This window comes from Anarhichas minor, unplaced genomic scaffold (assembly GCF_050575085.1).
Source record: "Anarhichas minor isolate MPS153535 unplaced genomic scaffold, ASM5057508v1 ptg000002l, whole genome shotgun sequence".
Lineage (NCBI taxonomy): Eukaryota > Metazoa > Chordata > Actinopteri > Perciformes > Anarhichadidae > Anarhichas > Anarhichas minor.
In genome coordinates, this window is record NW_027466448.1 from 5,950,722 (window position 1) to 5,977,319 (window position 26,598).

Sequence of the window (26,598 nt, forward strand, 5' to 3'; positions counted from 1 at the left end):
CGTTGTTTAAGAAAAGCAAACAATCTCCAGCCACAATTACTGTATACTATTAATATATAAGTACAGCCCCCCTTGACTGGCAGCTCAGCTGATCACACATGGATCCCAATGTTTTATTGGTTTTAGGGCGCTGTCTTCTGTGCCCTTTTTACACCAATTTGCCTCGTGTGTGTTGAATATCGGATTGTCCTCTATTGGATTATCAGTGTAACGCAGGACATATAAGGCCATGTTAGCTGCCTCCTCACTGCAACTTACTAAGCTCCAATTGACAAAGTAGTTTGTTTATAATATTGAGAAAGTTGTGCTAAGATTTGTATTTTGACCATTATTTTAAAATTAAAAAAATGAAGCAGCTTACAATTACCAAAATGTGTGTACTTTATTTTGTTATATGTTAAAAATGAGTTTATATAATATGATATATAAGGCATTTTAGACACTTAAAACCTCATACATCATACAAAACATCATACATTCTCTGAATGTTTACCGAGACCAACTAAAGATGGAGCAATATCACTGTAAGATATTTATAGTTAGTTTTTATGTATATAGCAGTTATTCTCATACTGTAGAACTTCACTTGAAGTAATATAAAAAGGCTTTAAAAGTCAAATATGAAATGCAAAAAAGTGGATTTAATAACAATTTATTTACTTACTTACTCTGAGATATGCACTACTGCACAACGATTGTCAATATTAAGACTTTATTACTGCCATTTTTAAATAAAATGTGTTCGATGTGCATAAAGCAGTTGTATTGGGCTCCTCCAGGGACTTTCTTTCAGATCAGAGACACTGAAAAACATTCATGAAGGTAACCCTGTAGCAAAAGAGGAAGGAAGGACAGCTTCCTCCCTCCACATTCTGTTTTGGCGTCCTTGCAATTATCACAACATAAAAGAGATTGAAATGGCTGTATTTCCTTCGAATCTCAACACACTCAATATGGCCTGAATTATGCCTTTACGTTGCATTTCTAACCAGTGCATAGAATTTCAAGTCGACTCAAGGTCATGCATGTTTGTGTGGACTAACCTGTGTCCTGATCGCAAATCTGCTCGCAGGGCTCAGTTGTCCTCTGGCCGCAGTAGTCCAGGACCCAATGTGTGGACGAATTGGTCTGATAGTAGAGGGTTAGCTTGGCTGGGTTTAGCCAATTAGAAACATCCAGGAAGCTGCCCATGCTCACCACAAAACTACTTCCTGAAAAAAAAAAAAAAAAAAAAAAAGACAAAATGATTTTGCTTTTTGAAAAAACAACAATAAAACATTGTAAAATACTTTATTGTTTGGTATTTCTAAAACATATATAAATCAACATGGATTAACAAGTTCACACAATGCTGATGAAGCCTATTGCTACCAGGGAAAGCTCTCTGTATTTCACAGTTTCCTGGAGTTGCGATGTCTGGTGTTTGTGGCAACTTTACCGTGAAATATCACACAAAAGCTTCCTGGCGCGCCTGCTACATCTCCCCAGCCCCAAGCATCCCCTAAACCTTCCCATGCTCGTTTTTTTTTTTTACCTTAATCCTCTCAATGCAGAGTTTCATATTTATCTGAAGGGTCCGCCCCAGCCCCTAGCCATCGCTATGATCTCTCCCAAAGGGTAATTATTACTCTCACTGACAGAGGGGGAGACAAAAGTTTCGTACTCCAGCCTCGTTTCCTGGTCCTATTGCATAATCAATTGGGAAGTACCTAATAATTTTATTTTCACTGTAATTTCAATTCCCCTCCTGACCAGGCTGAATTTAAATGATACAATTAAGACCCATAATGTGTGTATTGATGGGATTTCCCTGGTGATTGCAGTAGAGGGGCTAAAAGAGTTTCACAAGTCACTCAGTAAACGCTCTGCTCATTGGCAGTGACTTACCTTTCGTTCTTACTGCTCCCGGACCAATCGTTAAACTCCGATCACTGAACAAGATTATCCTTAATTGATGCCAATGACTTTACGTTCCACAGGGAGCTTTGGGAGATTGTGCTTTAGCCCTCTAGTGAACACAAAGGTTCGTATACAACTACAGTACATTGTGTCTATATTGCTGTGTCATGGATGGAAGATTTGCGGAAGCATTTGCAGCAAGTATACATTTCTTTGTCAAAGACAAAATGTACATCAAACTTGCTCGGATAGAAATACAGCAATTGTGAGATTGAGAAAAATGATTCCCTCATTTATTTATTTCGTGATGTGAAACTCTGTGATGGTGGTCTCCAGGCTGTTTATTCTTAAAGAGAGGATTAATGCAGATGGAAATGCTTAGACAGTGGCCAGCAATCAAATCTGAGTCACAGCTCAAGTAACAAGGCCAATGCCCTGCAGTTAAATACACAACCCAGTGGAGTAATACTTTACACCACAAAGAATGCGGATAAAGCATATATATATATCCCGAGCCTCAATTACATTCTAGTTTTGTATTGTTTTATTTTCTACCATTTTAGTTGTCATTTCTAATAGAACAAACCACCATTTGCCTCCTCGTACACACATGAAATCACCGGCTTCTTTTTGTTTGACAGGAAAGTGTCACACCGGGACAGCCTGACCCACACAGAGCCTTAAAAAAAAATACACCAATGTGTTTAAGTATTATTTTCGGACTACCTGGCAAACTTGACAGGAGCAACTCATTTTGACTGTCTATAGACCAATAGCAGGCCTGTAGTTATGCCTTCAAGTGCATTGTGCTTTGCTTGGAACCATTGTTCTGCTGCACCTACAGTACGGATTGAAGTAAAGTTGAAGTCTGTCCATCTCAGATATTGAGGTGCAAATTAATACAAAATAGGTCTGTATGGGATAATATACAAGAAGGTGGTTTGAGGTATTGTGCTGTAAAGGACTGCATGTATTCCTGCTCCTACACACAATAGTCATGAATTTAGGCTACAATTTATAAACTGAGTAAATATTGACGAATCATAGACGCACACTCCCTGAGAAACAAGGGCTGTTGTTGCTGTTCTTGAAAAGGAAGTAGTCAGTACCACCAAAATGCCCAAAAGATTAAAAATGAAAACCCAATTCTCCAGATGGCATCCCTAAAATCATCTCAGGCTGACCAGAGGTGAGCATAACAAGGCTACTTCCTGCAGCACTGCAGTTAGTGAACTGAGCTGCCGGTAGCCCTCATTTGCTGAGGGAGTGGAAAAATCTAATGTTGTCAGCTCACACAGTGAGGAGGCAATTGTTAGATTATGGGTTGGTTTCCCTGAGAGCTGTGAAGAAACCCCTCCTGAGCAGTAAGAACATCGCTGATTGCTGGCAATTGTGCTGTGCATATTGTGAATCGAGTGCAAAAAACGGTGGGAAAATGATTTTGTTAGATTAAACCCCCTTTCGACTGCTTGGGGAACAGATTTGGAATAGAAAGCACTACACATCAGTGGCAACGGATAATCGTATAAACATCCAGCATTTGTTTATCAATCAAACATCCACGCACACTGACTGACATCTTATTATTATACAGTAATTAGTCATGCTCTTGTAGTTGCTGCTTTATCTTGTTTTTTTCTGTCATCTTAACATTGGTCAACATATAGTTATGGCAGTTGAGATACGTGATAAGATGCAAAACTTATTTTGTCTTTATACATCATCACCACCTTCGGACTGCAATTGTAATGCAGTTATTTATAACCCACCTGTTGACGATCTTATGTCACAAAACAAAAACATATTAGCTTCTGCGCTGTGTTGTTTGTCTTTATCGTCTCCTATTTTCTCTCCCCTACTCCCATCACTCATTAATTCCCCTGAATAAATAGTCGTTTACAGTGTGCAGCTCACGCGTCCTGCGTGTCAGATCATATGCTTTGCATTGTAGCCATACCGAAGCATTATCGTCTTTATTCCTGTCTGCCTGTTCCTGCCCTAAACCTAACTTATATTTATACAGGCTTTGCCAGTTTGGATTTGCTTTGTTTGTTTATCTGTTGGATTTGTTAGTTTGTTTGCTCTGACTCCCTGCCTGCTGCCGACTGTATGCCTGCCGGACTAATGAGTTAAGCCGCGCCTTTATCACATCTGCTCTGCCTCAGGTGTCTCCTTTAAGTATCTCAGTCCAATCCCGGTACAAGAAAGTTTGCAGAAGAACAACAAAACTAAAAAACAAAACTTACAAAATAAATGCTGTGTGGAACATACAGATGCTTTTCCTGTTTTTAGAGCTTTTCCTGGAGTGGGGCTAACATGTAAAGATTGTGTGTGAGTGAGTGAGTGAGTGAGTGAGTGAGTGAGTGAGTGAGTGAGTGAGTGAGTGAGTGAGTGAGTGAGTGAGAGAGAGAGACTAAAGCAAAGGCCATCAAAATATAAATAATGCATTCTCTAGTGATTGTGAATATCCATGGAACACATCAGCCAAACTCCATCCATTGATTTTGTTTATGTCTTATGTTAAAAAGTTAAGAACTTAGCATCGGGTCAGCTCCAAACTTTTGAGAAAAAAATATTGTGTATGAGTGGAAAGTCTGCCTCGTTAGTAATGGAAGAGCAAAGGTGAGGAGGTCAGAAAAAAACAATCACTCATTCTAAGTGACGTTCTAAGTGACATATCGGCATTACACTTATCAGCACGTTGACTGTTGCAGTTGTAGAGATATCCTGCAATGGACTACAGTGTAGTGTAGTCTGAACCTCTGTTTTTTTTTCTGTGAGACCAGTTCATACAAGTATTCCGAGTGGGATTCACAAAACTCTCTTAACCGCAATAAAGAACAGTTGTAGAGAGCTCATGTCTGCCTGATGACACCTTGAACTGATGCCCCTAACATCGCTCGCTTTGTGGCAAGGTTTCACAAATAATTTAGCACTGCAGAAATTCAAGTCTTGCTGTTGGAAATCGGTAGAGAAAAAGATAACAAGTGGTCAAGGGAACATGACAGTCATAAAGAAATTAGACGAGAAAGTATCACAGCCTACAGGAGGTGATGTTACACTGTCAGGTGTTATAATGATCCTGGACAGAAACCTGCAATGACCCTGAGGCAGCTGTGTGGATTGAAAAAAAATCTATTGAAAAGTCGCTGTGCCAAAGCCAATAAAGTCATGAAATCTACAGTAAAAGAACTGTCAGTAAATTGTCTAGATGATGATTAAGAAGAAATCTGTTTGTACGGGTGGTTCTTACACGAGGCCAAATGTCATGATTTGACAGAATCCAATGATACTGTGTGTGAAGTGAACTGCAATGTGATTGGTCTGGGGGAAAAGTGGTCGGAGATCAACGCCTCATAAAAAACCCAGAAAAAAAAAAACCTCAAACCACTGAACACTAAAAGTCGTTTACAGTATATTGCCTTAAATTATATTTTCCAAGTGTCCATCTTACAAGTTATCACAAAATAAACTCCATAAATTGGAGTTTTGTGAACTGTTCCATTTATATTGTGTGTCCGTGTGCACACATTGAGGATGTGTGGGCGGACTAGAAATGAGGCCCCGGCGGCAAGAGCACCTGATCGACTGATATGTGAACGCTTTCAGAGATATAGCAATCATTAGTTAAATTGCCTCAGCTCCTCACTCCCTCTAACTTCGCTTAACTCCTTGCACATTTTCCATATTGGCCTCTCTTACCTCCCAGCAAGGTTTATTCTGTGGTATCTTGCCAATACACAGACACAATTTACAATTTTCCCAAAAGCCAACGAGAAATTTAAAACAGACGCAGTGGTACGACTCTCTAAGCAGTCGCCTGGGCATCTACATACTTGATTATCCTGAATTGGCATTTATTGTGAAAATATTGTGTGCACTGTCTCAATGTTGGCATGTAAAAGACAGAAGACAGTGTTATCAGCTCATTTTTTTTCTCAAAAACGTTATGTGTGTATTTCATCCAACGCTTGCATAGAGCACAAACAAAACACAAATAAACCTTGGAGTACTTCTGTCACATTAGTTAAATAGAATGTCTGTGTCGACTGAAACAGTAGAATAGGTTAGTATTCAAATCTATGCAGTCACATGTAATAAAGTTTCCACACTGAATGCTCCCACTGCAAAAAAAAAAAGAAAAGAAAAAAACAATCACATTTTGAGCACAATGCTCTTCATCAGTCTGATGGCTCCAAATGTCATTCAGTCGTTTGTGGTGACAATAAATCATTTTTTCTTCCCCATTGGGAGCTTTCAGTGTGTGGACTTTGTTGTCCTGATTCATCTTTTTTGGTTCTAGCACATGATTTACTTTTCCTTGGATGGATGTGCGTCTTTTGTACTTTATCAGTCGTGCAGAAGGGGCACTGACACCGAAAAGCATTAAAATTTAGAACCACAAATCACGGTAGAGGGGGTGGAGATTTTTACTGCAAGCCATTTGTAAATAGAAGCAGTGGAAGCATACAGAGCTGTCCCTGGTCCATTAGCTGTTCCTACTAACAATGAAAACTATACAAATTGCATAATATCTTCCACCACTCAATAACAACTTGTGTATGTGGACAGTTATCTCTGCAGAATGCTGCTTGAAGGACAACTGTCTCCAATTATGGCTGGGGAAAAAAAGGAAAAGAATGACACAAACGTGTACCTTAATGGATAGCGGCTATTATGATAACATGCGCCACAAATCTATATCTTTTTTAGCTTCCAACTGTGTTTAGTGGGCGTCTTGTTGGTGACCAGACTTTTTCCCTTCTCCCTTTTTACTCTTGGGTTTTACATCTTATAGTCTCAATTAAGAGTGCAGCAAAAAAAACAAAAAAAAAAACAGTGCAAAGCTGAAAATAGATATCAGGCTAAACGTGAAAAAACGTGATTGTTTTGGACATTTGAATATTCAGCCAAATTCTAATGAATGTGTCGCACTTACCATCTGCAACAAAATGCTCAGGCACATGGAGTGTAACCTTGACGGTGAGAGGGCAGGAATCCTGCGTAGCATAGACAATGGCAGTGACACATGTGCTGATGGTGATCAACGTCAGGGTGACCTTATTCAGAGGACTGTGCGAGTGGCCTGGAGGAAGACAAAGAGGAAAAAGGTGATCAGTTTGACAGAAGCCCTTTTTGATTTTTATCAGTGGCTCAAACACACGACTGTATTTGAACCTCCCTGACAGGAAGTACTTTCACACATAGGGGACGTAAAACACACATAGCACAAACCTCAGACTAAATCGTCCACTTTAGCATGCCTTATTGAAAATGCAGCCTCCGAGTCTCCCACAATCCTTGAAAATGGCGTTAATTGTACTCCTGATTTATGAATCTAACCCGGGTTCAAGTCCGGCCTGAGAAAAGAAAGGATGACTTAGAATACCCGCGCTTCTGCAGAGCAGCCCTGAATCATTCACCAGCGTGATGTATGATCTTATTGCCACTGACAGGGTTATGGATTGGTTGTTTTGGTTGCCCTTTGGCTCTGTCAGGGCTCCCATTTCCAAGCCAGATATGGGGAATGAAATTAGCCGCTTAACCTCTGCCTAGTGGTATTCATCATGGGAGAGAAGTAAGCATGTTGGAAGGAGGCTCACTGGAATGTGAGAGGGATATGGCAGCGATAGCGCTGGTTTGGGCCTCATTCACAAACCTTTCTTAAGGAGAAAGTTCTTCTTAAAAGACACTTAAGCAGTTTTCAAGATTCTGACATTCACCAATTTGTACCTCAAACAAACAGAGCCACACACACAATCTAGATGTTTTACATTTTACAACCACAGTACAGTGTGATTTCAATCAATCACTGATGCGATGTGCAAATGGTGCAAATTGAATTGAAAAAAAAAAAACACCCCATTCTGGAAACAAATCTAATCAGTGACCCCTTGTGACAGGAGAGTCCAGTGAATCCCATCAGAAGTTTGGAAGCACTGAAATGCAGCTCAAGGTCAAAACCAGGAAGACAAAGTTAGGATAATGAATCCCCCCCCCCCGTACTGAATCGCATGTCTACCACAGTCACGATGTTGTGGAGGGACAGGAACGACACCTGTCCGCGGTGAAAGCGGCAGAGCAGCTAATCCCTTTGGTGTCTGGTGTCACTGGGCTCGTGAAGGGGTCCCTCAATCACTATAAAAGCCTACTGAGCAGACAAAAGCATGTACACTCACGATGGCAAACACTTACTTTATGGCCACAAACCAAACATCTCTAGTCAATGCGCTCAATTAATCACAGAAACACGAAAACAAACACGTACACAAAATACATGAATATATGTAAATCAACAAGCAAATAGAATACACAAAACACCACTAAAGATTAAAAACTTAAGTTTAATTTCTTTCTTCTGCTTGTGTTCCTCTTGCCAACAACCTCTTTACATGGGCTGCAACTTAAAAACAGATCACGGTCGCGGGTTTTATGGCTTTCCGGGTCCTGAGCCAACATGCTTTTATTACAAAAGCCAAGATCCCATTTACAAAGAGCCGATGGTTGAGACAAGATTATTATCTTTAAATTAGAACAGTCAACTATTTTCTGTGATTAATTGTACATTTAAAACTCCACAACCAATACATGTTACTATGTTTGTGTGTCTATTTCATTTTGAACTAAAATAATTGGAGTCCATGAAGCCAATTTGAGAGCCATCGTCTGTGTTCATAAACCTACACATGCTATCTTTACCCCCGTTCCACCGAAGGCTGCATTTAAACTATGCGGTGAACTTCAATAATCAACGTTTTTGTAACAACTACAAGAGCTTTATGCAGAAGCTATACATCAACGTCCGAGAACCATCCGTCTTTTTACTTTATGGGTATGGAGAATAATTAGAAACACATGGATTTCTATTACTTTACAATAACTATACTATGTATGGTCATTGGTCACCCAAGTGAACACACAGACTACTTCTCAAATCCACAGAGTTTTCACTATCACATATCACTATGTGGGAAGGGGAAGTTAAAATCATGCTTCCCATCAAAGTAATGCGACTCAGCTTTGCTCATCACTGAGCCTCCATTTACATCAGCTCGTATATCTGCTTTGAGTGTCATTGAGCTGTGCCATGGAACAGCACTTTAAACCCCACAGGGAATGTGCATGACTCCTTCCTACTTCCAGCTACGCTGACGATTCCAGAAATGTCTAGCCTCATTTCCCTCAGCTATAGGCTCATATTCAACCGGGGTAAGGGTTTGACTTCATTTCTTTTCAAAATGTTTTACTGTATATTATTCTCTTTTTACTGTATTGCCTTCTCAGCAGTATGTATAGTGGATAAGATGCTTCCCCCCTGTGCAAGTTAATGTGTTTAAAATGTAAGACATTTATAACAATGTACAAAGATATACACCTGCGTGCGTTCGCTCTCACCTTTGCTGCGCCTCCGTCCTCTGTGCTGCTCTGTGTAGAACTTCATTTGGCTGTCATCTTCAGGTTCTGACCCCGATTCCCCTTGAGGACCAAACACACCTCCAGGTGCTGGCAGGACGGAGATAAGAGGAGAGAAATGGAAAGAAATTTGAGAATGAATTAATTAAGATTTTAGGATACAATTAAGCTGAAAGCAAATGCCAATTATGAACCAGCAAGTCAGAACTGTATGAAGCTATTCAACAAAGGTTAGTCATGACCACTGTGATTCAATCAAATTCAATTCTGTTTAAAGTCAATTCAATTGAAACTATTCAGGATTTCTTTTTTTTCCCGTCTAAATGTGGTTGCTATACACCAGCCAAATGGCATTATATCCAACCTCTATTGAGGAAGTAACAAGTCCCACCTCTATTCACACTTTCCCTGTCCCTCCTTGTATGATCTGTTGGCCACTTCGGTAATTTGTCCATCGTCACCAAGTCTCTGGTGCTTAATTTGGTAATCAAATTGGGTTACATCCCCAGTGTGTGCGCATGTTTGTTTTCAAGTTAGCGTCAGAGCAAAGAGCGAGGCTGTGAGAGTTAAGAGGCTTTGTTTGTACTGCGTTGCCACTTCGACATCACAACACACATCCGAATGCACAAGGGCTGCCACAAAGTGATAATTACCAGGGATTTGCAAAGTGTTAAGCCACTGATGGATAAATAAGTAATCTGAAATAACCTAAAATGTGTGGACGGCTTTGAACTGTATTCTAAGTCCACCAAGAAGGCCACCAAAGAGATTTTGTTAAATATGCGTATTACTGTAAATCACGCAACACATTTTTCGGCATTGTTATAAGAACGTAATTTAGCCAAAGTCACGCCATAAAGACATGACTTTATGCCAATAACATCAATCTGGTTTCCTCATGGTTGTACATATGTTTTGCTTGTATAATCCCCCGGATCACCATGATTACACTTCCTAATCTCACCAGAGTGGAAAGGGGATAATGGAGTGAAAGGAAATCAATGCTTTTTTCTGTTGACTGTGAAGGAGCATCGGTGAAGAAATGCTTCACCTGTTGACAGCAAATTCAAACAAGGACGCATGGAGAGAAAAAAGAAAGTACAATAGGGTTGTGGTGTGTTGTGTCAATACTGTGATCCATATCACGTGGCTCATACATATTTACTCTTCTGTTAGAGGCTAAAGCTACACCCCCACAGGGGTAATTATAGGTCATAGTTAGACGTCTAAGTGCTGTCAGTTGGTAATTGTGTCCTTCATAGTACATGATTAGAATAATGCAGTGGATTTAGTGTAGTTAAACAAAAAAATTGTGCTCACATATGGTGATGATTTTTTTTTTCTTGCAAGGTTCAAGTAAGACCACAGCCTGCATGTATCACTTTTTTAGTAAAAGTACAAGTTTTGTCACAAGTTAACGATACAAGTTAAAATCCTTCACGTCTACTCACAGATCCTAGATGCCTGCAGAGGTGAGAAGGAACCCCCTGAGAGTGATTATACACATAAACAATATTTAAGCTCTCTTTTTTTCATTGTTTACCCAACTAGTTCATTTTTCATGTGAACAACCGAGTGTTAAACTTCGAAAGCCTGAGGTTGTGCATGTTATATAACCCGATTTAACCCGTACCCATTGTCTCTTGATAAATGCAATCCCAGTCCTCACACTCCGCAAAGAACGTTTTGACCCCAACTGTAAGTTGGCTCCCCGGAGCCTTCTTTAACGACTGCTTCACCCACATCCAGTGTTACCTTGAATTCCTGAAGAAAACTTGGTTTTCTCACAGGCCTCCGCAGTGAGCGCAGGATCAAAAAACGGAGAAGTGTTGATCAATTGAAATAAATGCAGGCCACGTTTCACAACTGCCAAACTATCTCAAAACATCCCTTTACAAACCCTCGCGCAAGCCGTGCAGGATAACTAACCCAAGTCTCATTTATCCAGTCGAATGCACAGTACTTCCCAAAACACATGAATCTTCTGCAGCACTTCCGCATGAAAAGGTGTCACACTTGCACTACTTGCCTGTGTGCGATTCACAAGTGTTTTAAATAGGTTTGAGCAAAGATGCACGTGTTTGGGAAGTCCTGAGCATACGACTGGATAAATGACACTTGGATTATACTGCACAAGTTGTGTGAGAGTTTTGTAAACTAATTATTTTTCTGTTGTTAAAAGCTGCCCCATTTAATTCAATTCATCAAGACATTTCTGTTTGTTTTTATCTTGGTTCACCTTGGAGGCATACGAGACATTTGTTTTTGTTCGTATTTTTCTTCAAGAACTCAAGGTAGCACAGGAGGAGTCGTCGATATACAAATGGTCCTTTTGTGGTTGAGTGCTCATTTTTACAGCCCTCTCCACCAAAAGCTTATCACTACATACTTTTAAAGATCTAATCCACTCACACATTTTACACATGAGAGGGGACAAGTAACAAAGACCGGCTGGTAAAAATATAATAACTTCTTTCTGAAAATGAATGGATGTGTAGAGCACATTCCCAGCATTCAAGCAACTGATCAACTCTGGGATAGTATTGTGTGAAAACTAGCTCGGAGGAGAGCGCAATTATTTTATGGTTGAGAAAAACCTAAGATGACAATATTGAATTTCAGATCCTCTAGAAGTAGGAATTAAAGTCTGAATCTAACAGGCAACCGATATATACAGTATATATAAGGCAATGATTGCTTTGGTTATAGCTAAGCCAAGCTGCTGTACTAATGCAAGACTGTACTTTAGGCAACAGATTCTGCAGACATGGGTGAGTTCATCAGGGTTAAATAGAAACTTTCTAAGCTACAATCACACAGAGACAAATAGATAAATGACAAAAAAGGTTGTTTTTAGCTTTTAGCTAAGGACACTCTTGAAATACAGAAAGGTATAAGGAATACATAAGTGACACTGCATCAGCCTGTTTTTAATTCTCATTAAAAACGTCTATGTCATGCTGTACCTTCCTTATTAAAATGAGTTTATTGTCAATGATGGAGCAACATATTCTCTCTTCCTTGTTCATTGGACACAGTCATCATTCCTGTGCGGTGCAATGCAGGTAACATCCCCTCCTTTACTCACTTCATGAACATTATGTCACAGCTCATGAAAATTTGCCTGCACCATAAACACTTTCGACATGATTAAAAGTTCTGTTAAGTCGGTGTAAAAAAAAAAAAAGTGCTTGCAGAAAGCTGTCGCTATCCTTTTTGTCGGGTGCACTTATACAGGTCGAGAGTCGAGTTGGCTTCTGAGTGCAAGAGTCTGGCGGTATTTGGAGAGCGGATCCGAGGCAATGTGGTGTAAAATTGGTTCTGAATATATGAGACTAGTTCGTACATGCCCGAGAGGTGGTGGATGGAGAGGAAGACAAACTGAGAAACAGAAACAGAGAGTCTTATGAATACATATTAAAAAAGGAAAACAGTGATGCATTTACAGATCAGCCTCAACATATTAGTTGCTCACCTTGTGTTACTTTTAACATCTCATCAAAAGGTTTCATTTATTAAAACACTTAAGACATTATTTCCTCTATAATACGCTGTAAATCTCTGCATATTTCATACAATGATACATGTATTATCCCTTGACCCTCTCTAGGTAGAAATGCGTCAATGATCGTAAGTGTTTTTGTATGCATTCACAGTTGTATTAGAAATGACTGGGCACCCTATTGTTTTTAAAAGGTTCCCACTTGATCATCTGAGGCTGTAATCAAGTTCATAAAGTCCCTTTATGAAATGAGGACTGTCCAAAATGTTTTCTCTTTGAAGGTCTTAGACACAAACAATGTGCCACTAATATAGAAATAAACTACTGTAATCTTCACACAGTAGATGCACGCGGGTCATGTGCTACTTAAGCTCTGGACCAGATTTACGTACATGAAGGAGCACAAATTAGCCTTCCTTCAAAATTGCACTTTCAACATGCGTCAGATTTAGCGGCTGATTTACTAAAGCGTGAGCTCATGACATAGCCTTCTAGCTGTGTGTAGGAGCGATCATATTGTAATGGTGAAATAGGATTATTCATTGTATTCAGTAAGTCGGCAATTTCAAAGCATATAAATCTATAAAAAGGTTTGTGAAGTCTGAATTGTTGGAAAAGACACATGAAGTTCTGAGGAGATATGTACAAAATAAAGAAAAGGAACAGCTTAATGAATTAGCAAGAGAGAGCAATTGCCTGCTGCCATGCAGCGTTCAACAGAAAGCTGGCCAGTTCCATTCTTTAAACCATCACAATAATCGGTCTTTGCAACTAAGATAAAAGGGCACATTTGCAGAGAAGCCTGGTAAACCCAGAGGAATATAAAGTCAACAACACATGTATATTATGTGTGTCATGTGTGTGATCCTCCTTCAAATACGCATAAAGGATAGAGTAACGTTTCACTGATCACAAAAATACACACGCTCACACACCTATACTGTGTGTGTGTATGTGTGTATGCGTGATCCAGATTACATCTGAAACAAGGAGCAAAAGTCTTTTGAAATCTGTCCCTGGGTCTTTTCTATTTCACTGCTTTTCTTCCTTTTCCACAATGTTTCTTCCTCTTTGAGTCATTTTCTGTGTTGATCTTGCTTTTCTCTCCCTCAGCCGTTCATACCTTCCAAACCAAGTCCCATAACACCACCAACCCCCAAAACACTAAGGCGTAGCCCCTGTCAGTACTACAAATCCCAAATACTGGGGCATACCAATCTCACTTTCACAGTTCATGTCACAGTCCTGAAGTCCATTAGATCATTCCAGAGCGCTCTAGGTCGATTCGGATTTGTCAACCTACTTTGCCTCCATCGGTTTAGTTACGATAGTTCATTCAACCAACACAAAAACTCCCCTGCTTGAAAGTAATATTCTTTATCTACAGTTAAATTATAAAAAAAGACTTCTCAATAACTTTTAATCAACACTTTGGAAAGCTGCGATATTTTCTTGGAAATATACATTATTCACTTCATTCACTTCACAGTCAGCATTTGATAAGGCAAAGACACCCGCTGTCCTCCTGAAGGATGACAACAGCTTGTTTTTCTGTGTGAAAATGTATTATGCTCTCAGACTATATAACACCTCATCTCACAGTGTTGTGCTGGATACAAATTAAAAATGCAGACAAAAAGAAGGGCATATGTTTTGTCACAGAAAGGATCAGAATACCATTTTTACTGTGCCATCATTATATATATATATATATATATATATAATCGAAAGTAGACAGTTAAAGCTAGAGGGAACAGATGAATAAAAATAAGACAAGATCAGAGAAAGGAAAAAGATGACAACAGCTATAAACAAAAGCTTTGCAGGCAAAAGGAGAATGAGATGTCACAATCATATACTGAAGCAAGAATGATGTGATTTGGCGTTAAAAGGCTTAAAAGGAGAAACTAAGACAGACAGCGTGACTTGTGACTGCAGGGGAAAAAACACTCTCATATGTGGGTTAGAGAGAATACAAAGTCCACAGGAGAGGGGGAGGTAGAAATAGACAGCTCTCCAATCCATCTTGTAATGAGAAGGATGGACAATCATGGGAAAGCAGGGAGGGTAGGTGATGAGTTCAATCTGAATAGTGAAAGCTTATCATCTTCTGCATAGGACGAGGGCATACAGCTCTCTGATAGAACTATAATATACTGTATTTTACACCAGCTCACACTAACAAACCTTATATAGACCTTATCTACTCCTAAGAGAAGTGGAGAGTATGATTGCGATAAACTCAAATACACACATTACAATGATTATCTCATTGTGCGAGTAGAAATACTTTTTTTCTTTTAGATTTACACTCTTGAAATATAAAGACATTGCCCTGATTTGACTATATATGTAATATATCAAATATAATAACTGTATTATTGGGAGCCTTTTCAGTCAAGACATTAATTTATTCTAAATTGCATAAATATATTGGAAAAAAATAATCAACAGATTCATATTTAGTAAAAAATAAACGTTAGTGGCAGCCCTGCATTATACTGCAATACAAATGTCAACACCTGTGAATAATACACAAGGATTTGTTTGTCAAACAGAGGCCATAACAAATTTACAGTTCAAGCTTATATTCGCACATTTGTGGTAAATTTGACTCCAGCTTTCAGAGCCGATACCCATATGCAGTGCCAACAAATGTAAACATCAACATAAAGTTATTATATTCAGGATTAATCCACATACAGACAAACGAGAAGCAAAACAAACAAACATACAGTGACTATATATACACAGTGGATAAATTATGTACTGGGTGCCCGTCTGATTGGCAACTCTACAGGAGTGCCAAAGTGTTATGGCAGTGCAAAGAAGGTTGAAATTAATAGTGTATGCATTGTGCAATAAATTATATATACAGGTTAGCTACAGAACAGCACCCATTGAGTTGAACTGCCAGGACACCCAGTCTTTAAAAAAAAAGCTGGACAGATGTTCGTCGATACAGGTGCTTGAAGCTGAATTTGAAGGGCAGCCTTGTGCTCATTGAGCATTATGGATGTACAGTATCACATGAATGTGTTGCCTGTTTTTAGCGCCTTCATGAATTTGGCTCATTGGACAGACTTCATGTCGACTGGAGCAATCCTACCTGCCAAACAATATTTCTAAACCTTCAGAAATGAAAAGGTTAAGTGTAGCTTTTCAAGGATAACACCCATATAATTATACAGACGCGCGAATCAATAAAAGTGTGTGAAGGCGAGACTGAAAAATCTTTCACGGGTCAGCTTGTTTGAAAAAAAAAAAAAAAAAAAAAAAGACGGCATGGGAGGAAAGTAGTTCATGAAAGAGAGTAGCATGTCTGATTTTGAAGCTGCCGGTATGTATGTTGACAGGTAGATTGTGAATTCAGATGCTCTTGTGTTCATAAATACTATATGTGCATGAGACTGTACTTTCATTTACTGCATGCATGTGTGTGCACGTGACTGTGACGGCTCTCACAACTCCAATGTGACCTCAGTAGCTTTGTGGCTCTAAGCAAGACGAACTGTCTTGACTTGTGGCTGCTACACACTTACAGCTAAATGTCAGCTTGTGTGTGAATACTGTAAAGTGCATATATATATATATATATATATATATATAGCTAATGCTAAATGTGCGCCTGAGCACATATGCGTGTGACAATGTGTTTGTGAGAATAAATAAAGCTGACAACAACACCAGTCCCCACATGGCTCAGCAACTGGTAATCACATTAAGGAACAGCTGCATTCAGCATTCAGTTCTGGTACTAGCGAGCTAAATATCTCAAACTCAAACTCAATGCAAACTGGCAATCTGCATTCACACAAAAGTGAGAGTATGTAAATGTGTCATTTATAATGCACAAGACAGCCTCTGAGAAGGCTGCAAAAGGCAAATTTGGGAAGTCGTACTTCTCAGTTTGTATTTGCGGAAAAATATATAAAAAATGTCTGCGAGCACAAATTAATTCAAGTTTGCAACTTTACTGCATCAGTTGGAGTACTGACTTAAAATGTAGATCATGATTATTAACAACAATTGTATAAATTCCGCACTTGCAAGTCCGATGTATGTTAGAAGTATTTGAGAAACATGGCTCTATTCTGGTGAAACACAAGCACATGCTGCAGGGGGTCAGGATCAGGAAGGAAGGCCCGAGTCGTTCCATTCCGCCTTGCTGCACCAAAGGAAAAGGGTTTCAACTCGGAAAACCAGAGAGATAGGAGGACATCTAGCCGGTAGGACCTGTGTTTGTATTTTAGTCGGTCTGTTCCGGTCTTTGTACTTTTTAAGAGCATGCTGGAACAGGATGACCACATGTATGTCACAAAGGTCTAGCTATCCTCGTCTTTAACGGCCATTTCATTTGTCATGTCTCAGTCTCCCACCGCACTGTTTTCCCATCCAAAATAATCCCAATTGATTATAATGTTTTTATATTTTTACCCAGGGTATTTCTAAAATCTCTGCGCGCATGCATGCATGCACACACACGCACACACAATCCTATTATACATAAACAACCTAGGCATGCTGAAAATGATTACAGAGGGCATCACAATATAAGCCTTGCCGACACATTTTACAACCTGAATTTATGAGTTGCAACCTCTTATACTGGGGAGAAAGGACTTGAAAAGGTGGGAGGCTTAACAAGGCACCACTTGGCTCTTGTACTAAAGTGGACTCAGTGTTTGTACACTCACCTCTATATATATATATATATATTTTGTTTTTGTTTTTATTGCATATCTCCTGCATCGAGAGCACACTTGCCAATTTGGAGCCAATAAGCAAATGGTAAATCTCAGGAAGTTCAGGTACGGGATTGCTGAAAAGGTGTGACAGGCTGTTACGGGTCATTTCAGATGCAGTGACACTTGGCACCTGAATGCATCTTGTTTTTTCACCTGTTATCCACCAGCTTGTGCTGTGCTGTGGTAAAGGCTTGGAGGGTGGGCATGGGATGGCAGCTGTCACCCGAAAAGGTGTTTCTTTGCCACTGTAGCTATCCATTATGAAAAAAATGATGTCCCTCTTTTCCACACTTATTTTTCTCTTTGTGACATTTGTATCTGTTTTCATGTTAAGTTGACAGTGATGAGTTAAACTGTTTGCCTTTTCATCTCATTGAGTTTCAGTCTATCAGCTTGTCAGTCACAGAAGCGCCATTCAGTACCCAGCAAAGCGTTGAAGAAAACATATGCACAGTCTGATGCTCTCAGCCAGTAAGCCGACTCTGCACCACAACAATGTTGAAAGGGACAACAAATAGAAGGTCATACTTATAACTCCTTGAGGTGAGGATTGATTTAGCAGTTTGTCAGTGTATGTACTGTTACTCCAAAACCCCTGATCTTCAGGCTCCTTGGTTACTTTGCTCCATATTTTAGACGGTGGGAAAGATAGTGGATCTGGCTTTAGGACAATCTGGTACTGTCTGCCTGAAAGGGACTTGAAAGGTCGGGATAATAGCTCCAGAAACGGATGATTCATGCTGCAGCCCCATAAAAATAAATCTTAAAAGCAATCCTGAAATGAAAAGATAGAGGAAAAAGTGTGTAAATGTAAATGAGTTTAAGATGCAAAAAAGGAAAGAAATGTATCAACACAATCCTTTTAGCTTGGACGTGAAAGGTTGGATTGGAATTAAATAACATTTGTAGCTTCTGAGCTAAATCTGTCGAAATCTGAAACCCTTGCTGATATCACCTACTGAGCTGCAACTCCCATCCCATCTAGAGGAGCTGCCCAAAACGGCTAAGCTGCAAGTAAAACAAAAATACCCCATTTAGAAGGTGCTACCCCTCGGTGTGTGTGTGTGTGTGTGTTTTTTAATTTGGTTCCAATGGGTTCACATAATGAAAGCAGCATTATCAAACCTAACACTAAATTCGCAAATGAATGCCAATCCCTTGCACAAGCAGTGGACATAGCCATCAGTCAGCGTGGCACTGATTTTCATGTTTGTGTTACTACCTCTTATGCATGTAATGTGTCGTTTATTTTCCGGTTGAGCCCCTAAATTATACATAAACTTTATTTTACTACATCATTTGTGACAATGGAAGCGTCTTCTCTCAAAAATACAATATCAACACATATGATAAAGAAGACGCTCGTGCTCCCGAATCACCTGCCTCTTCAATATTAATGCTGCCACTGTAGACAACATGTAACCATCCCCCCCCCCCCCCCGGACTAAGTGCGTCAAAGAATCAAAGAGTGTGGCTCGGACTACGCAATAGTATCAACAGATTATACTCGAAGGTGGGCTGTAAAGAACCATTCTTTATTTGACCTTTGGCTGTTTTTGCTTGGTTTTAAAAAAGCCTTGAACATGACCTGCATCTGATATATGAGGTGCATTTACATACATAGTCAAAACAGTTAAGTGTGCAGAAAACAACCCTGTTTTCACTGCTACCCAATGACATTGTGCTGACAAAGGAAATTGATGTGGTTAAACAAAATGTCTTTGGTAATGTTATTGTGGTTTTGTTTAAACGTTGATTTACTGTAGACTTTGACAGTATTAAACCAAGAACATGATCTACGTTTCCTTTAAAACGAATAAAGACATCATTTCTGGGAGACAGGTTTGGCAGAAAATTACTAAATTACAGTAGCGTGTGCAAAATGGGGGGGGGGGGGGGGGGGGGGGGGTAAGGATACAATTTGGAAATTCATCTTGCTTCAGCTAAAGCCCAGCCAGCCCAACTTCATTACGGTGACCTTCAAGCAATGAGAACCAAAGGATCACTTCACCAGCTGCTGCTGAAGCTCATCTCAACTAGACAGGAGAGGCATGGCTGGCTGTGGCGGGATAAACCCCCATTGCATGGCTGTTTGCTCTGCGTCCCTTCCCGTGTGTCAACACTAGCTGCACTTTCATCCTCTGCCACACTTCTCAGAATAAACTATTTAAAATTGCTCCTAATCATTAACTGAGAGAAATTACCACACTCTCCACTGAACTCCGGCCGTGTTCCCTGGGAAGATGGCTTAAGTACAAGAGACAGCCTCTCTCCACACAGGCATCACGCACCTCTTTTTCGGTTCGGGAAACTGGTGGGCACATCCACACACTTGTCTGCACAGCCCGAGTTCGACTTCAGTGTGTACACCCCATTAAGCAGCAACTCCTCTTCTTGAGTGCACATGAGCAGAAATCCTGTGAAAAAAAAGTCGTGACATTTGGACGAAGGATTCACTGACATCGAAAAGGAGAGAGCTAAGGCGGGCATCATGTCATTTCTTTTGAGCAGCGAGACGGTTCACAGAGCACGATCAGTATCTGGGATTAGAGAATAGCTATATACTGGGATATTGATTTTAAGATGTAGGTATATCAAGATGGAAAGTTGAATTCAGATATGCATGTTGATAATAGGATTAGGAAAATGTGCAAAAGGCATGTTGTCACTTTTTAAGTATGGGTTGACTGTGTTTACTGGAGTTATCTATAAAAATATGAATCTTTAATACGAATTCTAACATCTGGTTACATGTATGTAGAGTAAGATGTCAAATGAATTGTGCAGTGTGTTGCAAAAGCAGAGCTAGCCCAATGGCTAATTAACGACTGCCTAAGTTATGTTTCTTTATTTTCAGATATTTATTTTCTTCTTTTTTTTAAAATATATTTTTCGTTGAGTTAAAACAAGTAAAAATCGACGTCATGGTAATCAGCATCTTCCTGGGGGGGGGGGAGCAGGGGTTACAATCTGGGTGGAAATTGGTTCATGCGGGGTTTTTTGCAGTGAAATCTGAAGCAAAATGTATTACGTAATGTAACTGACAATTATTTAAAATGATTAGTTTAAATATGCACAGAGGATTAATTAGAGAAGAAATGTGGTCAGCTGGGTCGATAGACATCCGCATGACCCTGTTTGTATTTTGTTTCCGTCTCTAGGGCTTTCACACAACAAACGCATACAAAACTAGAGTCACACGCTGCCCTGACTTGGCAGTAGATCAGCTATGGCCTGTTGTAGAGAAGCCCTGGGGCTTCAGACCCACAGCTGTAATCACTGTGTTTTGTCTACAGTGAATATTGAGGACTGCTGAAAGTGGAGCAGAGCACAGAATGAATTCGAGCACCATCTAACACACACGCACACACACAGAAGTACTTTCATGTGCTACTTCAAAGCGTCAATTAAACAGGAGAAAGGCTAGATAATAACCATAAGGTTATCCACATCGTAATGAGCCAAAGTATTCGTTGTGACACATCAAAAAGCTTCCACAGCTTCTAGTCAGCACATGGAAATACATTAACACTACAGCAGGGAATTGCAAGCAGAGAGACGCATGCAAATAAGGGAGTACGTTTTTAAAGACAAATCTTCATTTTTGACAAAACCACAATGTGTTGTGACTTCAAAGTTTTTCGGGAAAGGTGGCTTGACTAAAACAATGATGGTTCCATTACATTATGTAGCCATAGTTTTACAAACACGGGCATCACCTTCTAAAGGGGCTCAATATTTCACAGAAGGCATCCATGTTTGAGGGCAGAGCAGTTATTTTATGCCAAAGAGACGTTATGTGCAAACACAAGAAGCACAACATCAGTCAGCCCGCACCATTAACACAATTCATATTGTTTTCACAGAATATGCAATCAATTAACACAATTGTAAAATGCATACATTCTCTTGACATAAATGCTTACCCAGTGCTTGCACACAGCGTGCCAGAAAGAAAAGTCCTAATGAACATCCAGTTTAGTATAGAGCCTCTATTTCTGCAACAGCAGCAGCTAAAAATCTGTATTGAAACAGCAGATGTCATTTTTTGAACGAGTAGATCATTGAAACATTGAGAAATAGCTGATTTGCTGTAAGTTGTGTAAAATAAACTGCCAGCGGTGGATGAGGCATGTCAAGAGTTCCTCTGTGCACAGCGAGAGACGAGATAAGATGCGACGTGGACGAGAAGATCGTATAAATTAGAACCGGACTGTTAATGTTTCCGTTTTTTCCCCCTCTGTGCACTTTTTTACTGTACTTGTGTATTTCATTTTTACACATTAGAATGTATATTGTATATTAGATTTTTCTTAATCACTGACCACAGTTTCATGTTGCTGATTCAGCTTTTTTTTTGCAATTCTTCACTTACTATTTTTTCTTCTGCACATTCCCTTTTAGATAGGAATTCACACATTCGACACTGAAGCAAAAAAATAAATGTAGACTATTTTACAGTAAAAAGAAATTGAATTGTATAAAATAATGGTTTTAATAATGTCTATTGTATGGCGGTAGAACTCAAACTTGAAATCCATTCTGCTATGATTGACTGTGTTCGTCATGGATAGAAAGCATGTGTGGTTTGATAAAATGATTTTATATTGAGTCAGGTTCGCTTTGTTTTGATAGAGTACGTGTATGTGAAGACTGTGTTTCACATTTTGAAATGTAGAGTAAGTTATTAATACATAAAAAATGGTTTTGAGCAAAAATAAATACTATTTGGCAAATTGTGTGAGTTTAGGAAAAATAATAGGTAAACATTTGCCAGCTAATGTGCAAATCAAGCATATCAATGTATTTCAAGGTTCATTTTTTGTCATTATACAACATAGTGCACAACATAATGTAAGCCGTAGTCCCTTCATGCTACACAAGAACAAGACTATTTTAAATGTGAAATATGATATTTTTCCATCGCCAAAGTTCTTGCAAACTCTAGGCTTGACTGTGGCTTGACAGAATGACATAAGTGAATAGCCTCTTAAACTCACAACACTGTTCGATGTGTACAGTACATTGAGCAAGCAGAACTCTGTCCCCATCAGGCAACAAATGGCCGACGCCCTGCACCAATAATACACTGTAATGTGCAGGGGAGAGTAACACAAAAGCAAAGTACTCCACTCATACTGGTCAATCCTTAATGCTGACCATAGGTCTGGACAGAGAGGAAAGTACATCTCCAAGCAATCAACATAAACTGCAGCTCCCAGCACCTATACTGCCATGTAGAAGTTGATGGGGGAAATAAGGCCAGGTCACAGATAAAATCAAAGCACTGAACAAGTAACCAGAGACAGACAAAAAAAGAAAACAACTCTGATCAAACTTCAGAGGGAAGGGAGAAAACCAATTGCAGCTAACAACAAGCCAATCCAAGATCATTAGCAACAGTGCTCACATAACTGGAAAAGGCATATCCACAGGGTTGTGGAGTACAAAAGAAAGAGCTTTTCTGTGGATCCTATCGCAACGGAATACTCCACAAAGAACCAAAAATGAAAGCCAACCACTCCCCAAACTTCACATGGGATGAAACATTTGCTGACTTGTACACTTTGATAGCACAATGCAACAACTTCTCTCGGGCAAGAAAGAGATCATTGATCAAGAGATCAAGATATCATTGATCTGAAAAAACAGAGTGGCTCCACAAATCATTGCATGTGCCTAATATCCGGATACAATCTTGCTTTCCCCCCCATGCTAAATTCTTAAAAAAAAGGTAGGAGAAGAGGCAGCAGTGTAGTAGTTGCAGTGACCTTCTCAGTAGCCTCCTGTTTCTGGATAACATGCTAACAACCTTTTAGACCTTAGATACCCATATAGACCGTCTTTTTTAGGGGGTGACAGGGGATCTTCAGGGGGATATAGCAGTTCTACAATACATGTCATACAGAAGTGATATACATTATCTGAAAGCTAGGATCTTGAAGATTAGATTCACTGTTTGTCAAGTTTTTCTGGCAATAAATCAGAACAAAAAAAGTTGCTTATAAGGGCTTAGAACATTATGATAGAAGTATATGGTGGCCTTTCCCATGCTCACTCTAGTTGTTGCAGCAATTGTTGGGGCCATTAGTTACACGGACTAGTGCTAAACTTAACTATTTCAACCACTCGATATTGGTTCAAAAAATGATTTTAAAAAAAACTCCCTTCCTTCAGATAGCTTGAGATGAGAGTTCTAGGGGCATCTGTGAATATGGTCATTCCAGTTTTTCTTCCACCAAAATTTGTAGCGTTATTTATCCCCCTTACTGATAAATTACCATCTATAAACTACATATGTGGTGTGGGTGAACAAGATGTGTCGACACCTTTTCAACATCTGGCTAGAATGCATCCCGTGTCGACAACCACCGCCAAAGATGATTTGAGTCATCAAATTGCAATTTTCCTTCCAAATCCTTCCTGGTGTAAGTGGGTAACTCACAGCTGGTCAGGTTTCATGGGATGCAATAGGAGATTGCAGGCCAGGTACAATTAACTTCTTAACCATTTGTGCAACATACAGAATTGTTATCAATGTGCAAAATCTGTATCTGATAAATTATGCATGTTCATAGCAATTTTCAATCTGGCAATCTCCCTGATCATGCTTTGTGAAATATCCTCCAAATAAGATCCAGAGAGTGATTGCCAAGATGGGAAAATTGGAAAGTGAAGGTGGAGACTGCTAGACAATCTGTGCATGAGCTAACATTTTTTTTAGAGAGTCCAGGTAGAAGATGGTGCTTCAGGAAACTAGGGCAATACATGCTGACAGGGTAGTAAGGAATGCTGCCACAAAGCACAATTACAATATGCAGGCTTATGGACACAAGGAGTAGAGTAGATGAGCAGCTAAAGGGTTGAGCTGAGCAGACACACATGCTCCTGTAGAGTAGTAGATATGCAAGTGTGTTTCTCCATTGATGTACATGTGAATCAAGTTAACTAAGGTACTTTGGTCAGTGAACTACAGTCAGTTTTACTTTTTTGAAAACCAGGCACTAGTGTGATGCGTTTCTCTTATTTGCTCCCGTTACCACTTCAACAAAGATCTGGGGTAGATCTCTAATCCAGACAGCCCTTAAGCCCAATGATTGGCCAGTAGGGACATGCTCTCTCTCTCCATCGCTCACGCCTCACAGAAAAAAAAGTGCATTTCCTAGAAAATGATTTGGTGTGCTGCTGGATGTGGACACCCCACGCGCATCATATCCTTACAAAACCTACTGCTATTCCTCTCAGTGAAACGTCTTGGAAAATTGCTCTCCTCGTGTGCAGACTAGCCCACTGCCTGTGTTCTCAATAATGAGTTTAGACTCATGTGTCCTCTCCTTCAAAATAGGGCCTAAAGTCCTTTTCCGAAAGATATCTTAAATAATATTAGGCTCCTACCTTATAGATTTAAAAAGGGACGTCTTAGCGTTTATATGCCATCTTGAACCCACGTTTGGTATGTCAAGACTGAGATGTGTGCCTAGCTGTATTAAACCCCTTTCAAGCAAGGCATGGTTGGAAAGACAAGAGGATTACTTGCTGATTTCTTTACAATGACATTTGAATACTTTTTTTTTTTTCCAGGTAGGGAAATATCTAATTTGACATTTAGCATTTCCAAATAAGTAAGATGAGTCACTTACAAGTGGTCAAAGTGTGTGTTTTTTAATATACCGTATATTTGAAATTAGGTGAGACCTCCTCGTCGTCATTGTGACCACCTGTATTTAATTCCAGTAGCTCGGACGAAGCACTTCTTGTCACTTCTCGTAAACTACACAGATAATGTCTTCCACTTCGTGTCATGTCTTCCACTTTGTGTCGCTTAGTTAGATCTGAATGGCATGGATCCATGTAATATCAAGCTATAATTTTGGCGCTCAGCTCATTTCATCAAAAGTTCTGAACACAGGGGTAAGATAACATGTGGTAGCCATTGCACAAGATAAAAATATCTACCAAGTTAAACAATATGGAAAAGAAAAGTATCTGCCCAAACACAATCCACTTGGCCTCCAAGTGGATTGTGACCAATTAGCACTCCCCTTTAACCTCACTCTAACTAATGGAGTTTCCTCCTCTAAGTGTTTCTCCCATTATCGTGTTTGTAGTATTAGCCTACTCTTTTGCACTTGAGGACACATTTTCACCCCTTATTACAGGCCGGCAGACAAAACGATTTTAACCAAAGACCTCAGAGAGGACATCTCTCAGTCCTTCACGGAGTTGTGAGGAGCTTGACCTGCATGCATTTCATTTTAGAGGCATCATCTGCTCAGAAGGCTGACACGAGATACCTTTCAATATCACAGAGTTAAATCCTCAACAGCAAATAAGACAAGCACAGGCAAAGCAGGAGTGTTCTAGATTACCACACATATAAACTCCCTCCACCACTGACTATGTGACTGGAAAGACTAATAATCCCCACATAAGTAAGCATGGATAATATGCTAAATTGCTCAGTGCATTTTGCATCTACTGTATATGACAGTGATCAAGGGGGTACTAAGTTATTCTGTCGAGAGTAGGTGACCTCATCATGGTTCATGTCTCATTTTCTGTGTCAATGTCTCACTGGTCATAAGGATATGACCAATGACACAGGCTACGTATCTGATTGAAATGATTGGGAATGTTGCTGGTAATGAGCAAAATGTATTGGTGTGGCAGAGTCTGGTGTTGCCAATGTGTCACATCTCAAAATTGTGCTAGTGTGAAACTGTGCTCCGAATTGATCTTGAATGAAACATAAAGCCAACAGAGTAAACTGAAAGCAATTATAACAAAACATGTAAACAAAGATCGGAGGTGTATGGAGAGTGCCCCTTTTTAGAAGTGCTATGACAAAGAGTAATCTTTCTATTTTAAATACAACGAATGATTAGATTGAAGATATTTTGTATTTGGGTGATGCTTTAACTTTTGTTATGAATTTACCCTAAGCAGATAAATACAAGCCTGGACAAAAGATTAGATGCAAGTTTTTGTGAACCCCTGATGAGTATGCAAATAGATAAATGTTCACTCACAAATCTA

At 39.6% G+C, this 26,598-nt stretch overlaps 1 protein-coding gene across 1 annotated transcript in view; it reads right to left on the reverse strand.

The window, feature by feature from the left end:
- astn2 (astrotactin 2) overlaps positions 1-26,598 on the reverse strand; it is a 214,188-nt gene that overhangs the window by 109,922 nt on the left and 77,668 nt on the right. Inside the window, exons 5-7 of the mRNA XM_076086837.1 lie at positions 9,295-9,402; positions 6,839-6,985; positions 1,044-1,211 (exon numbers count right to left, since the gene is read on the reverse strand). Of these exons, the coding sequence (XP_075942952.1) occupies positions 1,044-1,211; positions 6,839-6,985; positions 9,295-9,402 (423 nt within the window). The remainder of the gene's footprint in view (positions 1-1,043; positions 1,212-6,838; positions 6,986-9,294; positions 9,403-26,598) is intronic.